Consider the following 26283-nt stretch of genomic DNA (forward strand, 5'->3'; position numbering starts at 1 on the left):
AACAAAACTAAAAAATGGTATGATAACAAATGGAAAACGAAAATACATGAGTTCAAAGTGGGTGAATGGGTCAGGATCTTAAAGCCTAGTTTTGTCAATAAAGGCTGCAATAAGTTTGGTAAAGCTATGCAAGTCAAAAAAGTGTTTAGCACTAGAGTCATTACCCAAGAAGGGAAGGTCTGGAATACCAGAAAGGTAGCAAAATGCCCTGTTAGTTACGACCCACAGTTGAATGACCATAGTAATATAACCCACCAAGTTGTGAATGCTGAAAACTTGCATGGTGGGCAGAGTAATGAGATGATGACTTTAAGAGTCAACGTGTCTGACCGCCTGAGACAAGTTCCCAAAAAATTAAATGATTTTGTTTAGCCACATGTTGTGCCCTCGTCCCTTCCCCTCTCTTTATTTCTCTATTTTAATGAGGGGATGTGTTGCATCCTACTTTCATGTATTACACAATATATAACTATTGTCATGTCTGCACAACTATTACATTTCTCATGCTGTCTACTGTTGCAGGCATGCAACTTGTATACCTTTGTATGTATTACTTATTCCACATGGATTGCAGGATATTGGAAGTTTCAATAACAACCTTGATGGATTTTGCGCTGTACTTGTCCAGAAAGACTCTGGGGGAATTTCTATCCCTTTGCTTATGTGAGCTGACAGAGAAGGTAGGTATTCCTATACATGGAGGCCACAGATACTTATAAATACTACATATACATCTATGGCCACCCCTTCCACCAAATAACCAATCATAAATCACTGATGCAACTATTTCACAAGTCAGCACCACATCCACCTCATCACAACAACAAATGGAAACATTTAATGATCCCTATCTACAGGTGGTACCTGCCACACAATAAGAGAATGTGGTAAGATATGCTTGGAAGGTGTCAAGATCAACTCCACTGAAATGTGGCAGAAGCCATAGTAAACATTTGGCAGTGGATGTCGGTGGCACTGGAAGGACTAGTGCTAAGAGAAACAGTACAACTAGTGCACAGTGGACACAAGAGAGTGGCAATGAACAAGACAAAACCAAATGAACATGGGTGATTTTCTAAAGTCGGTCTATTAGTAGAGGTTCAGGTTTGAAAAGGCCTTTTGTGTCATGCCACAATCTCCAACAATGACCACAACTGAGTTGCCGGCTCTGTGGCCACATCAGCATGGACATCTGGAAGACATCTGCTTGTGATAGTGGGTCAACTTTCCTGATATATAGAACTTTCTGAACACCATCACAGCCCCCCCAAAGCTCAACAAAGATGCTGCTTTTGCATCAACTGCCATCCAAGCTCTAGATAGACAATTTGGCCATAACTCCACTGCAGTGAAATGCCGCTGTTCTCGAGGCAGAGTGATATGCTGCATCAACTTCACTTGTCATGATGTCTCCTGTTAGACCTGACATCCTTGGTGTGGTTTCCCCTAACCTTTTGTTTTCAGACCTCCTGTTTTGCATGGCCGTAGGACTCTGCACACTTTACCATGGGTAACCAGTGCTAAAGTGATTGGGCTCTCTCCTTCAAAACATGTTAGATTGGCTTGTACCAAAGGTCTGTAAGTCAATGCTAATAGTGGGCCTGCAGCACTGATTGTGACACCTACTTAAGTAGCACTTTAAAAATGTCTCAGGCCTACCACTGCAGCCTGTGTGTGCAGTTTTAAACTGCCATTTTGACCTTGCAAAATAAATCTTTTGCAAGGCCCAAACATCCGTTTTAATACATAGAGGTTACCTCTAGGGTAGGCACTGGACAGCATTAGGGAAGGGTTCAATGTATTAAAAAAGTAGGGCATATAATTTTAAGTTTTGCATGCCCTGGTAGAGAAGAACCCTTAAAGTCGTTTTTTACTAATGCAAGGAATACTACACCCACAGCATAACATTGGAGTTACCTTGTTTCATTTAATAAGCTGTAATTTCCAATGGCAAACAGGTAACCAGTTAATGTTTGGTGTCTTTAGAATTGTAATGAAAAATCCTAACTTATAGTGGAGTCAGATTATAAATTACAATTTTGAAAATACTGTCTCTGGGTGACATGACTGGGTGTAGTCGACAGTTGGGCTGTGTGTATTCCTCCTAGATAGCCCGACTCAACAATGGGGAATGTGACTGGATGGCCTATCACTGGCAGGATGGGAGAGAGGAGCAGGACCCAGCCACATTTACACTCTAATAGTCTGTGTTCTAAATCCACACAAAGGGCTGCATATCTCCTGTCTAGGCCCAGTGCCAGGAAGGCAGGGCGCGTGTGCACTTGAAAGGCAGGCCTCTAAAAGCTTCTCCCCACTTCAAAGGCACAACTGGGTATAACTATTGGACCTTAGACATAAACTCTTCAGGATACTTCTGGATCTGCTGATACTCTGCTAGGAAGAAGAACTGTTGTGCTTCTGAAAGGACTGCCACTCTGCAGACCTGCTGCCCTCTTGCCTGGGTAAGATGGCCTGGACCTACAGAACCCCAAAGTAGTTCCAAGGGCTAGTTGGCTGGCCTACTGATCTGAAGCCTCAGGGACATACCAGGCTACCTACAATCCAGAGCCTGCACCTGTACTCTGTCATCTATGAGTCTACTCTGCCAGGTGGTGCCACCACTGTCCTGGATCATTTGAAGTAGGATTAAGATGCTCTGCCAGACTCTGTGGTTCCAACGGAACTGACACATCTCCTCTGCTGTGCAGCACAAACCCGAGCAAAACAGACACATCTCTTCTGCAGTGTGGATTGAACCCATTGCAAAGACCCTGATTGCCTTCCCAGCTCCAACAGAACTGCCACTGCATGACACATTCTCAGTGCATGCTCTTGCATCTCTTGCCAACAAAAGCCTCGATGATGATGACGGACTCTGTATCACAGCCTCGCAGAACCTTGGAACCGACGCATCACCTGACTGTGCACCAGATCCTTGCTGCCGAACCACTCCTTGTAAGCCCCATCAATGGGATCCTGGATGATGACAAAGACCCTCACAACACAGCCTCCCTGCATCTTGGAACCAATGCATCGCTTCGACTGTGCAATATATCTTTGAAACGGATCCTTGCAATGCTCCACAAACCAGGACCTAACTGGGTCCCTGTAGGTGGCCCATGTTCCATCATGGTTGACGTGAACTTGAGACTTTGTCATGGTCAGGCACCAGCTATACACAGTTGATGCTTTGTGCTTTTTTGTGCTATTTTCACTAAAAATTTTAAACTTGCATATCTCTGGTTCTTCTAATTTGATTTTTGGCATTTTGATCGTGTGTTATTTAATCAAGAAACCCCTATCTTTTAAATTGAAGTGGGATGTTTTTTGTGTGGTGTTTTTCACTTTATTACTGTTTGAAGTGTTGCACAAATACTTTACTTATTGCCTCGAAGTTCAACCTGACTGTTATGTGCCAAGCACCAGAGGGTTAAGGATGGGTTTAGTTAGGGTTGGCTTGTGCCTCACCCTGATAAGGATCGTGGTAACTCCTTGAGAAGGGCTCACAACTGTGTTTATGAGCGATTGCCAACCGGGGTGAAGTTCCAAGTGCCTTTTGAAGCAAGGCACATGATTGTCTCATAGTTGAAGGGTATGGTGATGAACCTCTCCCAAGATTAATAAAGTGTGCTCCACCACGGTAGTGCCCCACCACCGTAATGCCAATGGGTATGCCTGATGCCACCGCCCTGTTATCCCTGTGAAAGGGCATTGAGCTTCATGATTCAAATGCCATTGTACGTGTTAGATTTGGGGGTCTCTAGTTGGCACAGGTAGGTACTTGTGACAAGTAGGGACCCTCTACTCTAGTCAGGGTAAGGGGGATTGCACACCTAAAATAACCCCTGCTCTCCCTCTAGGTTGCGTGGCGCGAGCAGCAAGGTTTACTTCAGAGGCGTTGTAAGTTAAGCATTTGTGACCACATACAGTAACCCAGTGACCACACTACAAATTGACGCCACTGCCCTGGGAAGCGGTTCCATGGGTGGAACCTGGGTATTCCCATGCAACCACCCATAGATGGTAAACCTGGAATTGTGTATAAAATGCTACTTCTTCCCAAGGGAGGTGCAATGAGGAGAAATATCTTTATTTCTCCTCATTGTTTCTCGTTTCTAAGTGTACTGCATTCTGCAGCACACTTTGGAAGAGGTAAAAACCTCATAGGATTGTTTTTGACCAGGAAGGTGTCCCTTCCTGCACAAAAACAGCCTTCCTGAAATGCTGGCACCAGAGGTGCCTGCATTGATGCTAGACAGCAGATGGTGTTCCTCTGCAGACAGGGAGCATAAATGTGCCATCTCTTGATCGATATGGTGCATTCCTACCCTCTCCCTTTCACTCAGTGCAGCAAGTTGTTTTGTTGTGTTGGGTAAATGAATAATAAATCTGGCTTTGAATGTGGCTAGTAAATAAGTAATCATAAGATCTATGTGCTGCCTGAAATTCCAGAAATTATGGGGTACATGGATGGCAAACGTCGGACTAGAGTAAAGGCAAAAAGATACAACCGAGAATATGGCGTCCAATTTGATTCGGACAGGCATTAACAAAGATATATGCCAATGTGAGAGTATAACAGAAACAGCTAAGAGATATTTTAGTATTCCAGAATTACTAGGCGCAACTCCTGGGTTGCCGCAAGGTAATAGGTTCAAACGTTAATCCGTGAAGGCAATGGGGCGAGCGGTAATATCCCAGAACCGCTCCAAAAGGGGACCAGCAAGCTGATCCACACAATTAGAAAAAGCAGATATGCCCCTGCACTGAATCACAATCAATGAGTCAATAGTAATGCTTAAAGGTCGTTCTTTAGAACAGTAATGAAGGTATCAGGACAACTTTACACATTAAGTAACTCTCCGAGAATGAATACATATAAATCACGATATATAGGTGGATAGGCAGTCTTTTCGTGGTGTGGTCACTTCTGTTTATTGTTCCATAACACAAGCCAACACGTGTTTCATCGCAGGGAACAAACTGCGAATCTTCAGGGCCTTCTGAAACAAGGAGAAAGGTATTTTTTTTTTTTTGTATTTGTATAAGCCCAGTCCGGGCGTTGTGTGGAGATCTGAAGTCCGTCTTTGATACACGGCGCCGGGCAAATCAAGAGGGAGACTGACACAGATAAGGTGTACTTCCTACGTGGACGAAACGGCGTACCCGCCCATCCACTAAGTTTTTTCTCTGCCCGGTCTACCTTTTGACTAAGAAAGCAACGAGATCGTATACTACCAGAACATATTATTTGGCATTCCGAATTCAGATCTCCACACAACGCTCGGACTGGGCTTATACAAATACAAAAAAAAAAAAACATTTACCTTTCTCCTTTTTCAGAAGGCCCTGAAGATTCGCAGTTTGTTCCCTGCGATGAAACACGTGATGGCTTGTGTTATGGAACAATAAACAGAAGTGACCACACCACGAAAAGACTGTCTATCCACCTATATATCGTGATTTATATGTATTCATTCTCGGAGAGTTACTTAATGTGTAAAGTTGTCCTGATACCTTCATTACTGTTCTAAAGAACGACCTTTAAGCATTACTATTGACTCATTGATTGTGATTCAGTGCAGGGGCACATCTGCTTTTTATATATGCCAATGTGAGAGTAGGCATGCCCTGAAATATCCTGCAAGCAGCTATGAGAATTTATAAAAGCAACAATAATGTATAGATAATATTTAAATTATGATGGAATGTGGAATGTAGTGATGCAAGCTGAAAGTATAAAAACAATTGCATATATATATTTTTTTAAATACATGTGCTGAAAAGTCTGCACTTACTTTACTCCTTCAGCACCCATTCCTTATTTCATAGACATCACCATAAGTGATTAAGGAGGTACACATTAAACTTAAAACGACAGTGACAGATTTATGACAGAAAACATTCTAAGACTCATTTATTTATTTTTTTAAACAGACTTTATTGAGTTTCATACAAGGAATATAGGCTGTGATATCTCGACCCGGTCAATTAAACAGCTGAGTTACAAGTTACTTGGAGCATAAGTAGTGCAATACATAACCCACAAGGCAACAGTTCAGTTGGAGTTTTAGATGAACATCGTGACCAGCCAGCTCTGCATAAGCTCTTGTAGTCAGGTCCTGCTGCAACTGCGCCAATTGCAGCTTCTTGTCCCCAAACTGACCCCTGCCCTCCAACTATCCCACTCTAACTACCCCCCTCCCATCCCTCCCCCCAGGCATGTCACGTAGTTTTATGTCAGTAATATGAGATACACGCACAGGGATTGTTGGGCATCCCCACTAATTGGAGTATCACAGTAAGGGAACTCCCCTCAGTAAGGTGTTACAATGTATTCTCCTGAGGCAGGGCAGCATGCCCCCGGAACTCTGCTTCTGCCCACAGATTACCCTGTGTCGGCTGTGGGTACCCCTATAGATGCATCGTCTTCACTGTTATCAGGGGATTTGAGTGCTACATCCAGTGTCTCCCAGACCCTCGCCGCTTCCAAAGCCTTCTCGCTCCCTGTTCGTTTCGCTACTTGCAATCTGATCACTCCTTTGCATTCAGCCCATTTAAGGAGCTCTGCTTTCCAGCGTGCTATGCTCGGGCCCGCTTTGCTTTCCAGTGCATAGTGATATTTCGCTTGGCCAGGAGTAAACCCAAATCTAGAAACTTACTTATGACTTAATTTTTGGACGTGTGAGGGAACCAGTGTAAGACGCAGTGTTTCCTGGAAGGCTCCAGTACCCTATCAGTGACATGAGTCAGTACCATTGTTAATTCCTCCCAGTAACTGTCTAGAAACGGGCAGCCCCATAACATGTGCTTAAAGTACGCTCCCTCTGCGTTAAACATTCTAACACTCATTACTGTTGGATCTCATCTGGTCTGCTGCTTGTGCCTTGATTGTGAGGTAAGTTCAATCAATAAATGATAGTACTATGGCACCAGTCAGTCTGTGGTGGATCATAGGGGAATTTCTCTGTCATACAGTTATCTTCATCAAAACAATAAGAAATATGATACTAAGGTTGGGAATTTACCAAAAAGCCCCCTGTGAGGCTGTGCTGCTTGCGCAACAGGGAGGGAGCAGGAGAGCACCATATCTTCAGAAATCTGGCTCTCTCCTTGCCTTTCCCTTGTGCTGGCGCTGTTTTCAGCAGCCGTGCACCAAGCACACACCATAGTGCTAGGATGTCTGCATTAGTCTAGCATAGGTTTTGTACAGGAAGGCTACCCTTCCTGTTCAAAGTACTATGCCTAGACATTATTCAAAGATGTTCCCACTTTATATGTGTCCTCACAGTGCAGCATGAATGAAAGTCGGAAAAGGAATGAGAAATGAAAGCATTTCTCCTTCCTTGCACCTACTTGAAAAGGGCGCAATTTTCTCACACTAAACCCTGTTTACTATGTTTAGCAAATTCGGTTAACGTGAGACACCTTGGGTGGTTGCACAGGAATGCCCATGCTCCACCCTTTGTTCACCCTCATGGCTCAGAGTAATACAAAACAGCACTATATGGTGCTACGCATTGAAAGTAAATTGGGAAAAAAAGATTTTTCACTGATTTGCGTCATTTTTGTGATGCAAACACGGCACAAAATCTTAGTAAATCTCCCCCTAAATATCTAGGAAAGCCACATCATCAATGCACTTTTAGAATTCCTTCAATAAAATAAGTAGTAAAAATGGGAGAAAGAAAGCTAAGAGGCTACACAAAACGTTGCTCTTGTTTTTGGTGATGACGCCAGCGCCAATGGTCGTAGCAAAGCTGCTGCTTATACTGCTACTAGTAGTGCTGAAAACCCCCTGGTGGGTTGTCACATTTGCCACATATTGCTGAATCCATTCGGTGTAAGCGGTGACACGGGTGTAGACTCCGGGGCGATTGGCCACAGCACATCCGTATCCCCAGCTCACAACGCCGGCCAGGAACCAGGTGCCGCCATCTGCTTCACACACCAGAGGTCCTCCAGAGTCTCCCTACATGGCAAGGAGGAATCAAACATACAGGAACGTTAGAGGAGAAACAAAACGAAGGCAAACAAATAGAACAAGTGGTGCTTTTGGCCTCTTCTCGGTTCTGGAATCTACAGAAATAATTCTTTTACTTGAGGTTATGGGTGAAAAAATGAAGTTCACATTTCAAAGCGTGGTCGGATTTCAAGCATTTTCAATTAATGCTCAAGCAGAGGGTTAATTCCCCTGAAACGTTCATTTGAAAACTAGTGGCCCAGCTTGAACAAACAAAAGTAAACAATATTCCCCCTCGAACCTCCGAATATTACTACAAGAATCACTGTATTTCTATTGAGGACCCATTCTTGGAATTCAAAATTCAAAGGATTTTTCAGAATAGAAGTGAGTGGCAAAAATTGTAATGATAGTTGCAAAACCAGGTAAATCTGGTGAGGATCTTGGCGGCGTTATGAAATTTGGATTAATGCACTGTAAAAAAGACTTCCAGGGTGTGCAGATTGGAATAATTGGCTATTTTCCAAAAGATTCCCTCCAGATCTACTGGAATTTAGTGGCTGAATAGCGCAGGGTATTTAATTTTCACACGGGCAAAAAACACAGGAGAAATTAGTGCATTAGCAAATACGGTGCTTAATTTGTAAATATTAAAAATGCCAGGACCCACATTTTCTCAGCTGACACTACTGAATGTCGGTGTTGCCAAATACCGATGTATAACTCTGATTGTACCTTTAAACTCTTCCTTCCACTAATATACTCTCCCTACCCCTTTATCTCCCACCACTATCTCACTCTTTCAGGATCTTTCTCACACCTGCTTTGCCTCTTTCTCACTGTTTTTTTCGTATCTCTCTTTCTTTACTCCTGTGCTGTCTTCCTCTCTCCTGTACCGCGTCCAAATCTAATGATTAAAAGTAAGTTCCAGTCCCCAAAAAATAGTGGCAGTAGACCCATTTGGAACCACCAGCTCAAATTAGGGAATGGGCACATACCGCCTTACTTGCAATCTAGTTCGAAATCGAATTAGTTGTGGTCAGGTCTTCTTTCCTTCTCAACTTTTGAAAAAAAATAACCTATCAGCATGACTTAATTTGGTACTTCTATGAGGCAATACGAGTTTCCAACTCAAGTCCTCGTTATATTAAAGTACTGCATTTAAAAATGTCTTCTTTTTCTCACTGTTCCATAACAATGATATCATTCTACCAAGATGTGGGGAGCAACCAGGGCCAGACTGGCCATAGCGGGCACCGGGCAATTCCCCGGTGCGCCGCACGGGTGGGGGGCGGTTTTGGGCCCCTGGGCGCCGATTTTATTACAGAGCCGATTTTGCATCATAGCTGCAAAATCGGCCCTTTACCAAAATCGGCCGAAAAGAGCTCGGCGGCACCTCCAACCCCCTCGAGTGGGGTGGGGGAGGGCTGGCCGAGCACTTTGCCAGGGCCGGTTGTGGTTCCCAGTCCGGCCCTGGGAGCAACCTCTCGAGGCCAGCGGCATTCAGGTCCGCTAAAAGTGAGACCCAGAGTGTGCATGGCAGCCTAGGCTGAGTAGGCTGTCCGTTGATAGAGAACTCTGCAGGTGTTGTATCATATCGTGATATTCATTACACAAGGCATTTTACCATGCGTAAGCCTTTGAGGAATTACAGGTAAACATATCCCATTGAATTACTAATGTTATGTTATGTTATGTTAAAACAACTTATAAAGCGAGCAAATACCCATAGGCGTCTCCAGATTCCGGAATCCCTAGGGCCCCTACTTTTTTAGACACCTTGCAAATGTGTCCATGCTTGTTTATTCATTTATTTTTCCTTAAAACTCTGTCCCTACTATGGCACAGATTATAAATGGGCCTGATTTTTAGGAGGGGCACTGTGCTCCTGGAAATAAGGTTTCAGGTCGGTATTCACACACCTAAACCTGGCTTTTCCGTTCGAATCCCCCAGAATGGGGAATAACCACATGAACCCTTTTTCCGAGTCAGAGTACACTGAGAATTTCCAATTTCATGCAGAATACCCATAGAGGGTACCATCTTCTCCTAATAGGAACCGGGGTGAGTATTTAGATAAAAAATATTGTGGAGGGGGTCATTTGACGGGACAGCCTATAGACTTAGAAGACGGAATACTCCATGCTAGCCCCATACTGCAGGAAGTGGGTGGGTAGGGGCCCTTGCTTGTGGTCTAGCTGTCCTTGCAGACTAATACGTCTGTGATTTCGGGTCAGAAATGTTGGGTCTGTAAGCTCATGCCCACTGTCCCACTCTCAGAGAAAGTGGGTGCAGGACCACTAGTCTAGTTGTAAGGTGGTGGAGTGGAGCCCATTCAGGGTTTCCGCTCAGCCAGACTTTTAAGCGGACCTAATATTTTCTTCTCATTTCAGAAATTTCTGCTTGGCATCAGAAGGACTTGTTCAGTTTTTCTTTTTTAAAAGGGGGCTGTTTGTTTTCGGCAATCTTCAATGAGCCTCCTCCCCCACCAAGGTGATTTTTTTCTGTTCTGGCTAGGAGCTGATGGACGAAACCCTTGAGCCAATATATTATTCAACTATTTATCGAAAAATATTGAAAACACAAGTGAAAACACACGCATTCATTAATTAGGGTACACTAAGTGCAGGGTACTCCTATATTTGGCATGACCTACCCTATAAGTCCCTAGTAGATAATACGGCAGGGAGATTAAAACTACTTTTAAGTCCCCAGTGTGTAATACAGCATGCAGTTTAGAGGCCAGCAGCCTTTGGTGCACGTGCATGTGTGCACTGATGAGAGTCTGAGGTCCTTTTAAACGCAGCCCACTGTTGCAGCACTGCCTTTAAATAGAAATAGAGCCCAAACTCGACTTTGGGGGTAAGGGCACTAAAGAAGTGATAAATTACAATATTTTGGTCTTTTTGGTACCCCCCCAGGTTTTCCCCTAGGTGTCTCAGGGGTGAGGGGTCACATCATTATACAGCGGGCAATTATATAAGATGTTTTATATTCCATGGGAATTAAAAAATTGCACATTTCACTTTCCCTGTTATAGTTTCAGTAAAGTGCCTCTCAAAATCAAATGTGGTTTTAGGAGCACTGTGGAGTGAGGATCTACATTATTTTGCATATTCAAGACCCCTAAAGTCTTCCCTGGGTGTCCAGGGTTGGGGGGGGGGGGTCATGTAGATATAAGCAGGGCCCTTATAAAAGATGTTTTACATGTCCTGATGATGGAGATATTGCACATTGCACTTTACCCATTTTAGATGCCTTGCACCCTAGGATAACATGGAAATAGTTTATGAATGTATAACTATCGCTATGAAATGAATTAGAATATCATTCAAGGATTTAGGAGAATAGTACTGATAAATCCAGCAATATGCCATTACTGAATTTATCCTAAATTTCACAGAAAATTAATTACAAGACTTTCTTGTCTGTAGGTCAACATTCAGCCTTCCTGTCCTCTCCCTGCCCGATTGGCCAGAGTTAAAAGGATTAGCCAGGCTGCTCTGATGAAGTGATACGTGGCTCACCCAGGGAGAAGCGATCTGGTGGAGAGAGCTCTGCTATACAGAAATGACAGAGCAGGGGGGAGGGGTCTTAAAGCATGAAGCTTCAAATGGGGAATGTGACAGACAGTGAATGCCAGGTCCTTCTACCTACCAGCCCCTCTGACCCAGCCAGGTGTCAGGCTTAGGGCAGGAATTTGAAAATGGTAGGGGGAGGAGACCTACAGAAATGAGCCATACTGGGGGCTTGTTTAACTAGTACTTGATAATTTGCTGATATTTTAGCCTTATTGAATTTTTGAGGAATACTGCTTTCTGGGATAGGATTATGCCACACTTTGGAGCAAATGGCCATGCTCTAGGGAATTGCTCTGCACCTAATTGGACAAGAGTGCTCCTCTGCTTCACCCCCAGCGAACAGAGAATAAATATGTGAGAGGAGCCGCGCCTCTTAGATCTGCTGCTTGAAACTAAGATAAGAAAAAAGTTTACCAAGCTTGAAACTTGATTTGTACCATCAGGTCCTGCATTATAACTGATTTTGCCTGCTGCATTATGTGGAACTACAGCCCTTTGGAGGCACCTCCCTTCAAGGGGAACAAAGAGTGGACTCCCTGCATACTACAGGTTAACAGAGCTCACCTGGACCATTAACACCAAGAATCCACGTCTGAAGTGCGTCCAGTGGATTTGTAAGGGTTTTGTCCAGGTGCATTGTAGGAATTTTGGTCCCAAATTTTCAAGTGCCATCCTGGAGCTTCCAGACCATTGAATTGCGTTTGGACACTTTGGACTATCAAGAGGAAGTTCAGGAAGGAGTTACAGTAGTTTATGGCAACTTTGAAAAAAGCTCCATAAGGGGACTGACTCAACTGCAAGAACCAAACCGGCCACCTTCAACTGCGTGCTGGCCTGACCTACTGCTTCATCTCATAGAAAAGCTCAGGAGGTCCTACTTCAAGAGTTTGACCAGGATCTCCCTGAAAAGCAAGCTGGCGAACCCACACCTAATCCAGCCTGGTGAAGAGCATCAAGGAACCCCAGCAGAAACAGCTCCAGAAAAGTTTCTAAGTCAGCAGGTAAAAGTTTGACCAAGGCCCCCCATGAGGGGTGTGTGAGCAGGGCTCAATCACAGTCAGCCTTAAAATTTGACTTTGTCCCTGTGAAGCATGACCAGATGTCGCAGAGTGGCACTAAATGTTTCTAAGTGCTATATAGTTCTAAATATTAAAACAATCATATTTCAGTTTCCCTACATGTAACTTCAAAGATAAAAATATTTCCTATTTTTATATATTGGTGGTGGATTTTTATTGTGGGTTGTGTCTTAATTAGCTACTGAATTGGTGTTTTTAAATGCTTTATATACATGTCTCCTAGGTTACGTCTGTCTCCTTGCAGTAAAGCTACCCAGGGTTGTGTTATATTCCAGAGTTTGGCCCATGTAGAGAAGCTGCTTATTTTTTACTGTTCCTCACATAATATTTCCACCTGTGACCGTTGGCACACATTTGCATGCACAACAATATTGGATTAGTTTCTCTGAAACTAAAATAGTTTTTTACATCTAGATTTGCATATCATTATCACAACACCTGGAACATTATGTACAAGGTCTAGTTTCACACTATGCACAAATGTCATCACTATCTTCATCTATGGGCAACAGGGCTATCTATTTATCTATAACATCACTAATATATACATACATTGCAAGGCTGCTTTCTATTATAAAATATGAGCATCACAATAGAATAGCAGAGGAGGTACTTCCGCTGACACCGAGGGTCCTCGCATACTGAGAAATCACCATGCGGCTGACTGGCATCTCATGAGGGGTGTCCAGTTTGTGACCAAGACGGGGTCCTTCACTCCATCAGGTAATGGGGTTCGATCATCCCTTGGAGGGGTTCTTGGCTCTACACCTACACACACTCTAGGTGCACTTAGAGTATGGTTGGCAAAGTAAGAGTACACTAGAATACTGTCTTGTTTATATGCCTGCATATATGCATTTTTTGGCACCATGGAAGAACTATATCTACTAGTATTTATGCTCTTAGTGCTTGTAATCACGTTGATCTGCTTCTGCCTACTATTAATTGCAGAACACGTATTTTATGCAAGAATAATGTTAGTTCAATAAATATTAATGAAAAAGTCCCACTATGTATTCTCTGTATATTACTCTGAGAATAAGTGAGCGAATGTTTCGGTACAGTTTCCATGATACATGAGGGGTCAGGGCTGTCATGTTTAGAGGTTGCCAGAAACAATTCACTCCATTGTAGGTGAGGGGGGCTTACAGTGGCACTGTGAGCAAGCTGGTCTATAGGCCAACATATCCTGTAGGGGTGTCCGGAATAAATCTTGACACCAAGCACTTAGTTTATGTTGTCCAAACAATGCGCAGGTCCTACAGATTGGTAGGAACTACATAACAGTTGAGCATGGACATAATTTACTGAGACCTATTCTGAGCCCTAGACTGTGTTAGTGGCTTTATTGCCAGGGGTGGATACATATTTACCACTGCTAATAACCCACTTTCTAACACACACAAACACAATTAGGTTGATACCTAAAGTTACTGAATGATCAGCTCTAAGAATTAAGTTTTGCTACTTTAGGCTTTTTCCATCTAAAATGAGGCTTTCGACCCTTACTATTCTAAATGTTTTTCCTATATTAACATGTGAGCTGAATGCCACCCTCAAAATATTATTGTTACCTTTGTCACAGCATCAAAGGCTTGCTAATGTGAAATAATGAACAATAATACTATTTACCTCTCAACGCAATTGTTGGGCCGGCCTGTTGTGCAAGTAAAAAAAAATCACCCTTTCAAATAAGGCAGTTTCTTAGATTTCATAACTTCACTTAAATTAAGACCCTGTTTATGCATTCTGCTGTCTTTTTCTATATAATTGAACCCCATCATATGGTCTTCATATTGGACTAGCTGTTTGTCTAAAAGAGTAAACAATCGTGCATCATGGAGGTCTTGAATCGCATTGGTCCCAAGATTTGGTGGATTAGAACATATATTATCACTCTAAAGATCTTAAGCATATTCTTACTGAAGAAAATTTACCATAATAAATGTGAGATAAACTACCAGCCATAATACTGCATTATCGCCTGATGCCTAGGGCTACACTGGTTGGTATTGGTATAGTGCCTGCCCAAAGTTGTGCACCATTTTTATTTTGCCAAAGTGCATCCCCTCTCAACAAATGTAAGCGGAGAGAGCCCAGATAGCCTTGCATTAACCAGCAGTTGCTAGTGAAGAGGCTGCAGGAGGATGAAACTGTTATTTTCACGAAAACATTCAGGTGAGAGGCTACACATACACCCACAGTTCTCTCTATTCACCCACCTTGTGTATGAGATGGAGCTTCCCTGGGTGTAGTTGTGTGGGGGCTTTAGGCCAGAGAAAACAATTATCAATCAAGAGCCTCTCCTAATCAAGAATTTCGGGTGTCTACTGTTAACCCCTTCCCTGCTTATGACTGAACCACGCTGTCATGAACCATGGGCGGCATGTGCTCATGACGGTGTGGTTCCGTCATGCTGCGGCTGCTCCGCCCACGCGGCACTGATTCCCCGCCTGTGCAGGTGAATTAGTGAGTTGGCGGAGTCGTGACAGAACCACACCGTTATGAGCACAGCTCTCCCATAACTCATGACAGCGTGGTTGCGTCACGAGCATTGTGGCGCCGCTCTCACCCCCCCCCCCAGCACTGCAGCAGTATTACCGCCACTGCCAAGTGGTTAAATACAATAGATTGGCTTTGTTGTGGTCTTTGGGTGGAGAAAACGTGCTGGCTTTCAACATTGTAATTAGCATGCTAAGAACAAGAACAAGAACACTAATTCCACAGAACATACTCTACCTCCTTATCAAAAGAACTCTTCCTACCTATTTTTAATGGGAATTAGGCCTCCATATCCCAAAGAATGGTGGCCAAATTGGCTCCACAGTTGAAAACAATGATGTCAGACAAGAAAGGCCACCATAACATCTGTTTACTCAAACCAACAGACAGAAAGGAAATCTGCTTGATAAATTCACTCATTCCCCACCTCTTTCCTGCTGACAAAGATCCCTTTCCTTTAAATAATTGCGCTATGCACAAACAGGGAAACACACCCTATCAGATGAATGCACTGACCCAAGGGCACCTACAATTTTGTGCGGACTTTGGGGCAGAAAATTCAACTGAAATATAGAGCAGCTACTTCAAAGCTGCTACGTGTTTCATTATGCAGGCGGTAACCTGCCTTCACTTTAAAGAGGGATTAGCGATCCCTTTGCAGACAGGTGCAGTGTCCCCATGTAAATGATGGAATGTTCTCTTGAGATAGTGCTGGTTCTATATGTGCACATGTGCTATTAGTATTACAGGAGGGGCTGTACAAGTGTCTGAATACCAATCTGTAATACCAAGGTGACCTGGGGGTGCACAAAGCTGGTGCACATGCCCATTGATCTCCCGGGGAGCTTGTTGTACTACAGCCCCAGGACAGCATAAATACTCTTGTCCTTTGTTGATTCTAAACCCTGACGTCCTGTAAAAGAACCAATAAAAAAATCACAAAGATTCTTACATCAAAATATTAGTATATATAGCGTTGCAGGGCTGGCAAGCAAGTTTGACAATCCAGACTGAGGGTTTTTTTAAGGTCTGATGTGATCTGCCTCCAGGGGACATGGGCGGCCGTAAACAGTTATTATCTTGAAGGTTACAAAACCTTCTTTTTGACGGCCACACCCTCTACAGCAGGCAGAGCGTAGGGGGGCCTGGACAGTTTGACAGTTTTGTTTCTTTAGGTTTAAAGCATTTTATTAAGGCATAACATAAGAAAAAGGACAAGGAGGGCATAGGGTTTGCGAAATACAAGAGAATACAAGGCATAAGTAGTCGAAACGTAGCGATAGACAATGGCAGTAGCATATAAAGTTCCTTTGAAGAGAGTCTTGGCGTGTCCGCCATTGTCAATAAAGCTGGAAGTCAAAAGAAAAAGCAAACAATAGATTGAACCTCCCTCCCTCCTTGATCCCCTCCCCTCCAACTCCCTCAACTCCTCCCCAAACTCTCCCCAACTTCCCCCATCCAGTGCTTGGGTTGTTCTTGCGCCCTGCCCCCTCTCCCCCACCCGACCCCTCGTGAGCTCCCCTCTCATTGTCTGTTTAAGCAATCGGGTCTATGGGAGGCGTTAGTCTCAGGAGTCTAAGGTATCTCGGACAGGTAAGTTCTCTAAATTCTGTGGTTAATAGCGCATGAAAGGGTTGCCACAACTCATCAAATTGTTCCACGTCCCCCGCCACCATAAGCGATAGTTTTTCCATGCCCAGGACATGCCAAAGTCTGTTGAGCCAACCTGTGATGGAGGGGACTGTGGTGGTGCGCCAGTGTATCAGTATATTTTGGACCGCCAAACCCAGTGCTATCGCTATTTGCCGATCCCTACGGGACTTCAACGGGTACATTAGCCGATTCGGGAGGCCCAACAGAACGTACGCCGGGAAGCGCGGCAATTCTATGTCAAAGTGAGCGGCCACCTCATCTATAACCTCCTTCCAGTAATCCTTCAACAATGGGCAATCCCAAAGCACATGCGTGAGAGTCCCTGTCTGCCCACAGTCCCTCCAACACACCTTCCCAATGTTCCTATTCATTTCATGCAATCTCTCTGGGGTATAATACCAATATGTAGACACCTTTGTGAGTGTTTCGGTGAGCCCCGTGTGGTATGCCGAGTGTCTCACGCGGTATGCAATCTGATCCCATTCCTACGGCAGAGCGTCCTCCCCAGCTCTCTATTCCAGCGCTCCCTGCCAGGATTATAAAAGTGAAATGGGGGAGGTTGCAGCAACTTATATAGGTCCGAGATCAGCTTAGCGTCTGAGATGCGAGTCACCAACCACCTCTCATACGGCTTCAACTGACGGTCTGCTGTCTCGCGTACCTGCAGTTGAAGCGCCCAATGTCTAACCTGCATGTACCTCATCCTCTCCGTTTTGGCCAGTTGGTATTCCTGTCTAAGGTGCTGAAAGGGGACCACCCCCTCCGTGTCATACATCTGGAAGAGCGCACGACAGCCCGCTGCTCTCCAGTGCGTGAATGCGCCCGGTTCTAGACACGGGGTGAAATCAGGGTTCTCTTCTATCGGCGTAAATGGCGAGGGGAACGTGGTGAGATCGTGATCTTCCTTAACAGCGTCCCACACTCTCATGGGAACTCACGTAACAAAGGACGCGTACAGATTGGGGGGGCAGTGGATCCGTCGCAAGAACGGTATCTCCTGTAAGGGACGCCCCGCCACCGCTTGGTCTTGAAAGAGCCAATGCTTGTCAGATTCCCATCTGCTCAATTCCACCAGGTAGCGCAACTGTGCTGCCTGAAAATATTTCCGGAGATCCGGGATGCCGAGGCCTCCCGCCTCCGGAGCTAGTGTAGAGAGAACCTTCTTCATTCACGGCTTGCGGTCCTGCCAGAAAAAGCGTGCAATATCTGCTTGCGTCTGTCTGATCCATCCCTTGGGCGGCTGAAGTGGCAAGGCCCGAAAGAGATACAAAATCTGGGGCAAGACCGTCATCTTGACCGCAGCTATTCTGCCGAGCCAAGACAGCATCCCTTTTCCCAGCGGCCCAACTCCTCCTTGATTTTCCTGCCCAGGGCTGCGTAATTGGCCGTCACCATTGCCGGTAGCGTCGGTGCTAAGAGAAACCCCATGTAAGGTACCAGGGTCGATGACCACTGCATAGGAAAAAGCCTCTGCAGGTCTCTTCTCGTATCAGCCGCCAGGGACACATCCAGGGCTGCTGACTTGCCCATGTTCATCTTGAAGCCCTCCACTTCCTAGAAGTCATCCAGCTCCTTAATGCATGCAGGGAGGGCCCTCATCGGGTGATCCAGGGTCAATAGGACATCGTCCGCATAGAAACTAACCGTGTGGACATATTGTCCCATCTTCACCCCTATAGCATCCGGGTTCTGGCGAATCCTCTGGGCAAATGGCTCCATGTAAAGGGCAAAGAGAAGTGGGGAGAGCGGGCACCCTTGTCTAGTGCCCCTTTCTATCTAGAAGCTGCGGGAGCTACAGCCATTAACTCTAACCGTCGCCGATGGGGACTTATAGCAGTTAAAAATCATCGAGCAGAACTTCTCTCCGATACCCATCTTCCCCAGCACCTGTTCAAGATAAGTCTAATGAACGCGGTCAAAGGCTTTCTCCGCATCCACCGCTAGCAGCGTTCTCTCTCCGGGGATCCGTGAGGCTTTCTCCAAGACGTGCACCACCCTCTTGGTGTTATCGACTGTTTGCCTTCCTGGGACAAAACCAGCCTGGTCAGCCTCCACCAGAGTTTTGTTTCTTTAGCTGTCCAAGTCAGCTCTGTCATGTTGCCTCAAGACTCCCCCAACTTACAGGTGCTGTCGTTATGTAGGGGGACAAATAAGTTCTTGCTTTAACATTTTTATAATGCGGTAGTTAGTCCTTTAGAAATATGCAATATTAAAAGGCTGGGTTTTTTGTCTGAGAAACAAGAACCAGAGGAAGCAGATTTGCTCGAATGTTCTCATTGAGGGGGACTTTAATGTCCATAAATGTGTGGACCCCAGGTCTGGGGTGGTTAAAGACATGGGGTGTGCATTCCACGCTAGTCTGCATATGGAACACACCTATCAGGGCTCTATCCTAACGACATCTTGAATGAGTTTGATTTGTTGTCTGCTATGTATAAGCTGCCCCCGGGCAAAAAGGATGTTGGCCCCACTTTCCCTTGGAGAGGGCAGTGTCTCTTACTCTGTGGCTGCGACTGAAAGTCTCCACAGGATATAATTCAGTTTTTAATGTTTTGAAGTTTTTATGAGGTTCCAAGAAATACTTTTATCATTCCTTTTCTTAAGAAATCTAGCTTTCAGCAGGTTATACAGGCTTTTATCTTTTTACAGCTGCTTTAAAAAAAACTCGGTATTACAAACTCTTACCATTTTAAGGGCTGCAATTAGGCTTAGGTCCAACTGCGATACATTTTTATGGTTAAATCAGGGTTGCCGTGGTAATATGATATTGTTTTTCCTATCTATCCATCAAAAGTATTTGCTATTTAACTTTGTATTATATACTGTTTTTGTTAAATTTTTTGATGGAGTCATTTTTAAAGGTGTTTGTTTGACTTTTATGATTTTCCTGTAAAAAACTAATAAAGTTGATGATAATGATGATGAGTATATGTATGAATCCATCTTGTAGCTAAAATAAAATAAAATGTATATGCTTGACTATTATGTTCAAAAACGTTGTCTCCTCTTCAACAACTGTTTATTTATTTATAGTTTATTTAAAAAGATTTTTGTAGCGCAAACGTGACCCTTTAGGGGATCAGTGCTTTAGAAATGCTCAGAAAGAAGAGAAATACAGAACCAATTATATCGTAGTTAGGAACAATACAGGACAGGCAACTCCCCAGAAGAGGGAGTGATCACCTCAATGTCAAGTCCAATTGATCAAAAACAATAGCATAACAAGCGAGCAGTAGACACGAGTGTAGTTAGCTTGTTGTGATAGGCTCAGAGAGAGGAGTTCCCAGGTTCTAGGGCAGAAATTTTCTCATTAACTTCTTTCTTGAAAGATGCAGTTGAGGGATTAAGTCTGATTTCAAGGGGCATGGAGTTCCAAATTCTCGGGGTGATGCCAGAGAAGGCTTAGTTGTAGGTTTTCTTTTAATAGAATCTCTGCAGTTTCAAAAGCATGATGCTAGAGCGTCTGTTGGATCTGCAGCTGCCAGAAAATTCCAGTTTCTGAGCAAGTTATCCTGAGGTATTGAAGTGTAGGGCTTTATGGGTCATGCAGGCAATGTTTTAATGTGTTCTTGCTTTATAAGGGAGGGATTTCAAATTGGTGGTGATGTGGTTGTTTCTTTTAATTAATCAATATTTTAATAAACGTTTTCTGCAGGCACTACAATCTGCTAAACAATGCATCGGGAACCATAGACATATGGGAGTATGTACACCATCATTCAAGTTAGCAATAGCACAGTACAGTGGCAATGTTATCAGTGTATTCATTCATAAAGACAGGTAGTACAGTATATAACTTTCTATTGCACATTACCGGGGTGTGTTAGCTGGGGTAGGCCATTGTTCTCCCCAATTCCTAACATAACGTTTTAGCTGGGCTGCCACACCTCGTTGAACTTCGGGCATCCTCTGGCACAGTAGGTAACATTGGCTGTTTCTTTTTGATCCTGTGATGAGCCTTGCAGCAAAGTTAAGGGAGGCCATTAAGGAAGCCGTCTGAAATCTGGACAAGCTGCAGAGGGTCTAACCTGGGAATCACTAGGGATTTAACAGCAGACTTGAACTTATTGATGGGAATGAAGGGATTTCATTTTCTCAGGATGTTCATTAGGAGGTTCACTCCTTTTGTGGGAGAACTGATGTGCTTCTGCTTGTTGAGGTTCTTGTTGAGAGGTATTCCCTGTGATCTCTCTGAATCAATAATTTGTGGCAAGAATTTGATGGCTGTTTATTGCTTCAACCATTCCTCAATGACGGTGACTGTTTGGGAAGAATTCAGTTTTTAGAGTGTTTAATTTGAGGTGGTTGCAAATAGGCCAATGTTGTCTTTTTTTTACAGTTAGGTAAAGGGACTTAATGTCCTATGGGCAGGAGACATTCAGGTATAATTGGGTGTCAATGGCGTACATGTGACGGTGGATGCTGGATAAACTCAAAATTTTCATTAAGGCTCCATGAACAAGTTAAAGAGCGTGGGTGAGAGGGAGGAGCCCTGTGGAACCCCTAACATGACCAGAGAGGTCTTAGATAGAGACTAATTAGCCTTGAGTCTTTTAGTTCTGTTTTGGAGAAATAAGGCAAACCAGTTTAGGATGGATCCTGATAACCCCATCCTATGCTCGAATAATTGGAGTAGGTTGTCGTGCTTAACCGTATTGAATGCCGAAGATAGGACAATGGGGATTAGCAGGCATGAATCATTCTGATCCAACATTTTTACTGCATCGTCCACAATGTGTGTAAGAACCTATTCAATGTTATGCCCAAATGTAAGCCATATTGAAATTGGTCAAATAGACAAAAGTATTCAATGTCCTTAGAGAGTGGAAAGTGTACACATTTTCAAGGAGCTTCGCCAGGGTTGGAATGTTGGAGATAGGGCAGAATTTGTTTTAGGTCAGTGTGGTCTGCGTTTTTTTTTAGGATTGGGGAAACCTGCACAGACCTTAGGCAGTCAAGGTTAGTACCTTGAAGTAGACCAGCATTTACAATCTCTGTCCAAAGTGGTAGAATACATTTTTGATCTCATTGAAGAAATTGGCAGGTAGAGGGATGTTACAGTCGCTTGAAGGGTTCCGAGCTGCTAGAAGTTTGAGACTGTCAATTTCCTCAAAGGTTCTGAAACAATTCCATGAGGCATTGTTTTAGGGATGTGCCCCGGGGGACATGATTTCACTAGTGTACCATTCATGTATGCATTTTGATCACAGTGAACAAGAGTGCCGTACAAGTTCATTAACATTTAACTATTGTGCAGCATGCATTTAGTCATAAAAAAAGCTAATGTAGTGGATTTTTTCACCCGAAGTCCATACATAAATAGGTAGTCTACTGAAATGTATGGTTGGGAAGGGCTGTTTAATAATAATTGTGATCCCTAGCTGCCACAGAACACAGGAGGGGATGTTGGTAGTTTGCCAGCCAGAGACTACTTCCTTTCTGGGCCTGTAATATTAAATATGGCCTGCAAAGCCAGTTCTTTGACTGGATGATCAGTTCATAATATCCCCCTCATGTGCTAATGTATATTATAAGGTTATTCCAAGTTTCCAAGGAGTCAATTTAGAAGACAGTCAAACTATGAGGTAAATTGCAGTATGTATTAAGAGACATCGGAGGAAAGTTTATTCTTTATATTGCATGGTCAGATCATCATCAGTTTCTCAAACATCACACATTCTTGGTCACCTGCTCCTTAATGAGAAATAGTTTAACTAATACTTCACATTCACTCACCTGGCAAGAATCTTTTCCACCACCCACATAGCCGGCACATATCATGTCATTGAGGATTAAAGGTTTTATGGAGCTCACAGAAGACCCTATGTGATAGAGACGATCGCAGCTTGGCTGGTCAATGAGTGGGACCATCACTTCTTGCATTGTCTTTGGATAATAAAGATGGGCTGTGGAAATAAACATATACTTTATAGAAGATTCACTCTAAGAAAACTGCTTAAGTAATCAGAACTGACATTTAACAGAAGTCTCACATTGCCTATATTCAGGAGCCATAAAGCCTGGTTTGATAGCCTCAAATCCACATGTGCAGAAAGCAGCTTTATTTGCTGGCCACAAAATGGGACTCTTCCCCTTTAAAAGCTATTTTGGACAAAGCATGAGCTGTAAAGATGGTTTTAAAAGGAACCTAAAAACAACATATAACTGTAGTGATATGAAAACCAACAGACTACTGTGAATAAACTGGGTGACACTGAGTCAAGATCGCCTGAGTACCCCCCTTCCAGAATTATTGGTGCCACATGTAGTGCCCTTTTACAGACATCATTTTGTTATTAGGACACTAGTTAGGGAGCTTTGTGCAGATAGTTTAATTGCCACATGTAATCAAATAAAAAATGCAAATTAGGTCATTCCAGACTGATCAGGTACTGACAAAGTTTAATTATTGTCGGGGGTCTGCAGTGGATTCTATGTGGCTCAGAGTATTTTTGAAACCTGAAGTTTAATTATACTTACCCTTTAGGGCTGCACAACTTGCTTTCTTCCTCTCTCACCCACCCTCCCTCCAAACCCTGGACATAAACTGAAACATGGTCCATTTAGACATTAGGCTACAGCAAAAAAATCCTGGTTTCTCCGTGGCACATACTGTGGCTATTTAGAAGTGGGGAGCTAGCATTACGTCTGTTAGAGGGCTGACTTTTACCATGGATACCCGTTAGGTATCTGCTGTCAGGTCTACTGGAGTAAAACATCTAATTGTCTAACTCCTTGCCCCCTCCCTTATTGTGTATCCTCCCAGATCTGGCTGGATTTTATCAGTTGCATCTTTAGCCTTCATCAGTAACTTTCCTTAATTGTCGCTGGGTTATATAAGACGTACGTCTTAGTCAAATGTTTACATATTACATGCCAAAATGTGGCAGATTGTTAAATACTCTTACTGGGTCACATGATAGTTAAAAGGGATGCCACTTATCCAGTAGCGAGATATTTTTCAGAGAAACACGACAGTGATAGGGAGCTGTTATGATATTATGGGCTAGATCAGATCCCCATTAGTGTGAGGGAAGGCAACAGGATCAAAAAGTTACACAGGCTAGAATCCAGATATATCATTGATTTGGGAACTAAGACCCCTAAAGGTATGAATCTAGGGGAAGAACTAGCAATTCATCTTGGAGATTGAATTTGAACATGACATAAATGATTGTGTAAAGTAACTCACTCAAATGTCAGATCTGTGTACAATTTTATGTTTTTGATTAATTTTGGTCCTTATTGCATTTTGGGAGTGATACCAATTGTAAGTTTAAGCCAATCCACGGCATAATTAGGAACGACCCTTGTTCAGGAACCATAAAGTAACCCTGGGCATAGTTCGCGAAGTAGCTCTACGCGTAGCTACGCAAAGTGCACTTCGCACTATGTGAGCTACGCGAACTGCGTAGTGCACTGTGCAAAATGCTGTTCGCACGGATTGCACAGAGCCGGATGCTTGTCCACACTGTGCAAGCAGTGCAAACTGCATCTTGCACACTGCAAGCGGTCATTTTCTGCCGCTCGAGTAGATTTCTACTCGAGCTGCAGCTTTCTCAAAGCGGACTCGTAGTTTCTGGTCACGAGCGGTCGCGAGCATACTTGACCACTCCCAATGAGAAACCTGACCTCCCCGCATTGAGAATCTCGATGGGAGGTTTATTTTCCACGGTCGCGATCGGCAACTTGATATTGCTAATTGCGAACGAGGAAAAAGTCTCACCGGGATGTCATTTTGCTTGCTCGCAGTTGTCAACTTGACAATGAGGACTGCGCGCAAGCAAAAAATAAATGACTGCTGCACTACGCTACGCATGTTTGCACTGTGCTACATGCAATTCTCATAGCGCTAAGTAGCGCAAACTTTGCAAACTACGCAAGCGTAGTGTAGTGCTTTGCCCAGGGTTACCATGAAGCCAAAACACAGCTTAATAATTTAGTAATTGGTTTTATCCCAACAAAATCGTGTGTTACTGGGTTTCGTTTTTAATTCTTGATATGGAATAATGAAATGTGCACACAATTAGATGAGAATATATATTGTATAGTCTTGGTAGCTTAGCAACGTATACAAACTTTGCTTTGTTCACAGGGATTTGACTTGCCGATATACATTCCAATATGGCGCTTGATTTTGGAAATAGGATGGTCCTTCGTTGGTTTCCAATGAGTAATGCATCATGTGACCCAGTATGTGTATTTAAAAATCTGCTGCATTTTGGCGCATAACATGTAAACATTTGACTAAGGCTTAAGCCGAAACGCTTCATGTTGACTGTGGGCTGTACGAATTAAAGAGATTTGTAAAAGTCAAAGACCCCTGTGAGTGCTTTCTCGAAACCAATATATATATATATATATATATATATATATATATATATATATATATATATATATATATATATATATATATATATATATATATATATATATATATATATATATATATATATATATATATATATATATATATACATATATATATATATATATATTATTTTTTTTAATAATTTGTATTCACTGAAAAAACCATATTTTTCAGGCACATTATAGTTAGAAATTTGCATTTAAAAAACCTTCGAAATTCACAGAAAAAAACATAGGTTTCAGAGATCTTATAGTTAGCTGGAGATGTCACTCGTATAAAACCATAGAAATTCGGACGTTATAGTTAGTTCAGCTAACTATAACTTGCGCCCCCGCAATGCACTGCTGATGATATCACATATTACATCACTCATGAGATGGTCAGTGACATCACTGATGACATAACTGATGACGTCTCAAATGACATCACTGATGTCATCACTGATGACATCATCCAGTGAATGAGTGTTTCTGAAAAGTTTAAATATATTTAATATATATAGGGAAAAGCGTATTGAAGAATGAGTGGGTGTATAAGTGTCTGAATGGATGATTAAGTAGGTGTGTGACTCACTCTATCAGTGAGTGATTAAACGTATCTTACTGAATGCATGAGTTAGTGACTAAACTGTGTGAATGTCTGCATCCATCTGTCTGTTGGTGTGTAAGTAGCTGCATGGCTTTGTGAATAGCTACATGAGTGTCCATATGGGTTATTATTGGTTGTCTGAGTATCTATATGGGTGCCTGAGTGTTTGTGTGGGTGAGGTGTTTGACTTTGTACATAGATGTGTGAGTGGGTGATTAACTGGGTACATGGTTTCAAGAATGCATCTGTGATGGACTATATGGGTGGGTGAGTGTGTGTATGGGTGTGTTAGTGAGTGAATGTATATCTCAGTAGTACATGTGTGAGTAACTACATATGTGAAAGGCAGTATATATGTGTGTTGGAGTATATAAATGGCTATAGGTGAGTGTGTGATTGTGAGAGTGGCTGTATGATCGAGTCTGTGCTTGTATCAGTGATTGTATTAGAGTGTAAGAATGGGCTAGTATTTGTATGAGTAAGTGAGCTGGTGTGTGTATAACTGTATAGGCGAGTAAATGGCAGTGTGATTAATTATTTACATGA

At 43.1% G+C, this 26283-nt stretch overlaps 1 protein-coding gene across 1 annotated transcript in view; it reads right to left on the reverse strand.

The window, feature by feature from the left end:
• Nucleotides 1–6254: 6254 nt before the first annotated feature.
• LOC147703607 (serine protease 27-like) overlaps nt 6255–26283 on the reverse strand; it is a 313159-nt gene continuing 293130 nt past the window's right edge. The window contains exons 5-6 of the mRNA XM_086931943.1: nt 22515–22684; nt 6255–7972 (exon numbers count right to left, since the gene is read on the reverse strand). Of these exons, the coding sequence (XP_086788069.1) occupies nt 7646–7972; nt 22515–22684 (497 nt within the window). The 3' untranslated portion in view covers nt 6255–7645. The remainder of the gene's footprint in view (nt 7973–22514; nt 22685–26283) is intronic.

Source organism: Lissotriton vulgaris, chromosome 7, assembly GCF_964263255.1.
Source record: "Lissotriton vulgaris chromosome 7, aLisVul1.2, whole genome shotgun sequence".
In the NCBI taxonomy this organism is placed as follows: domain Eukaryota; kingdom Metazoa; phylum Chordata; class Amphibia; order Caudata; family Salamandridae; genus Lissotriton; species Lissotriton vulgaris.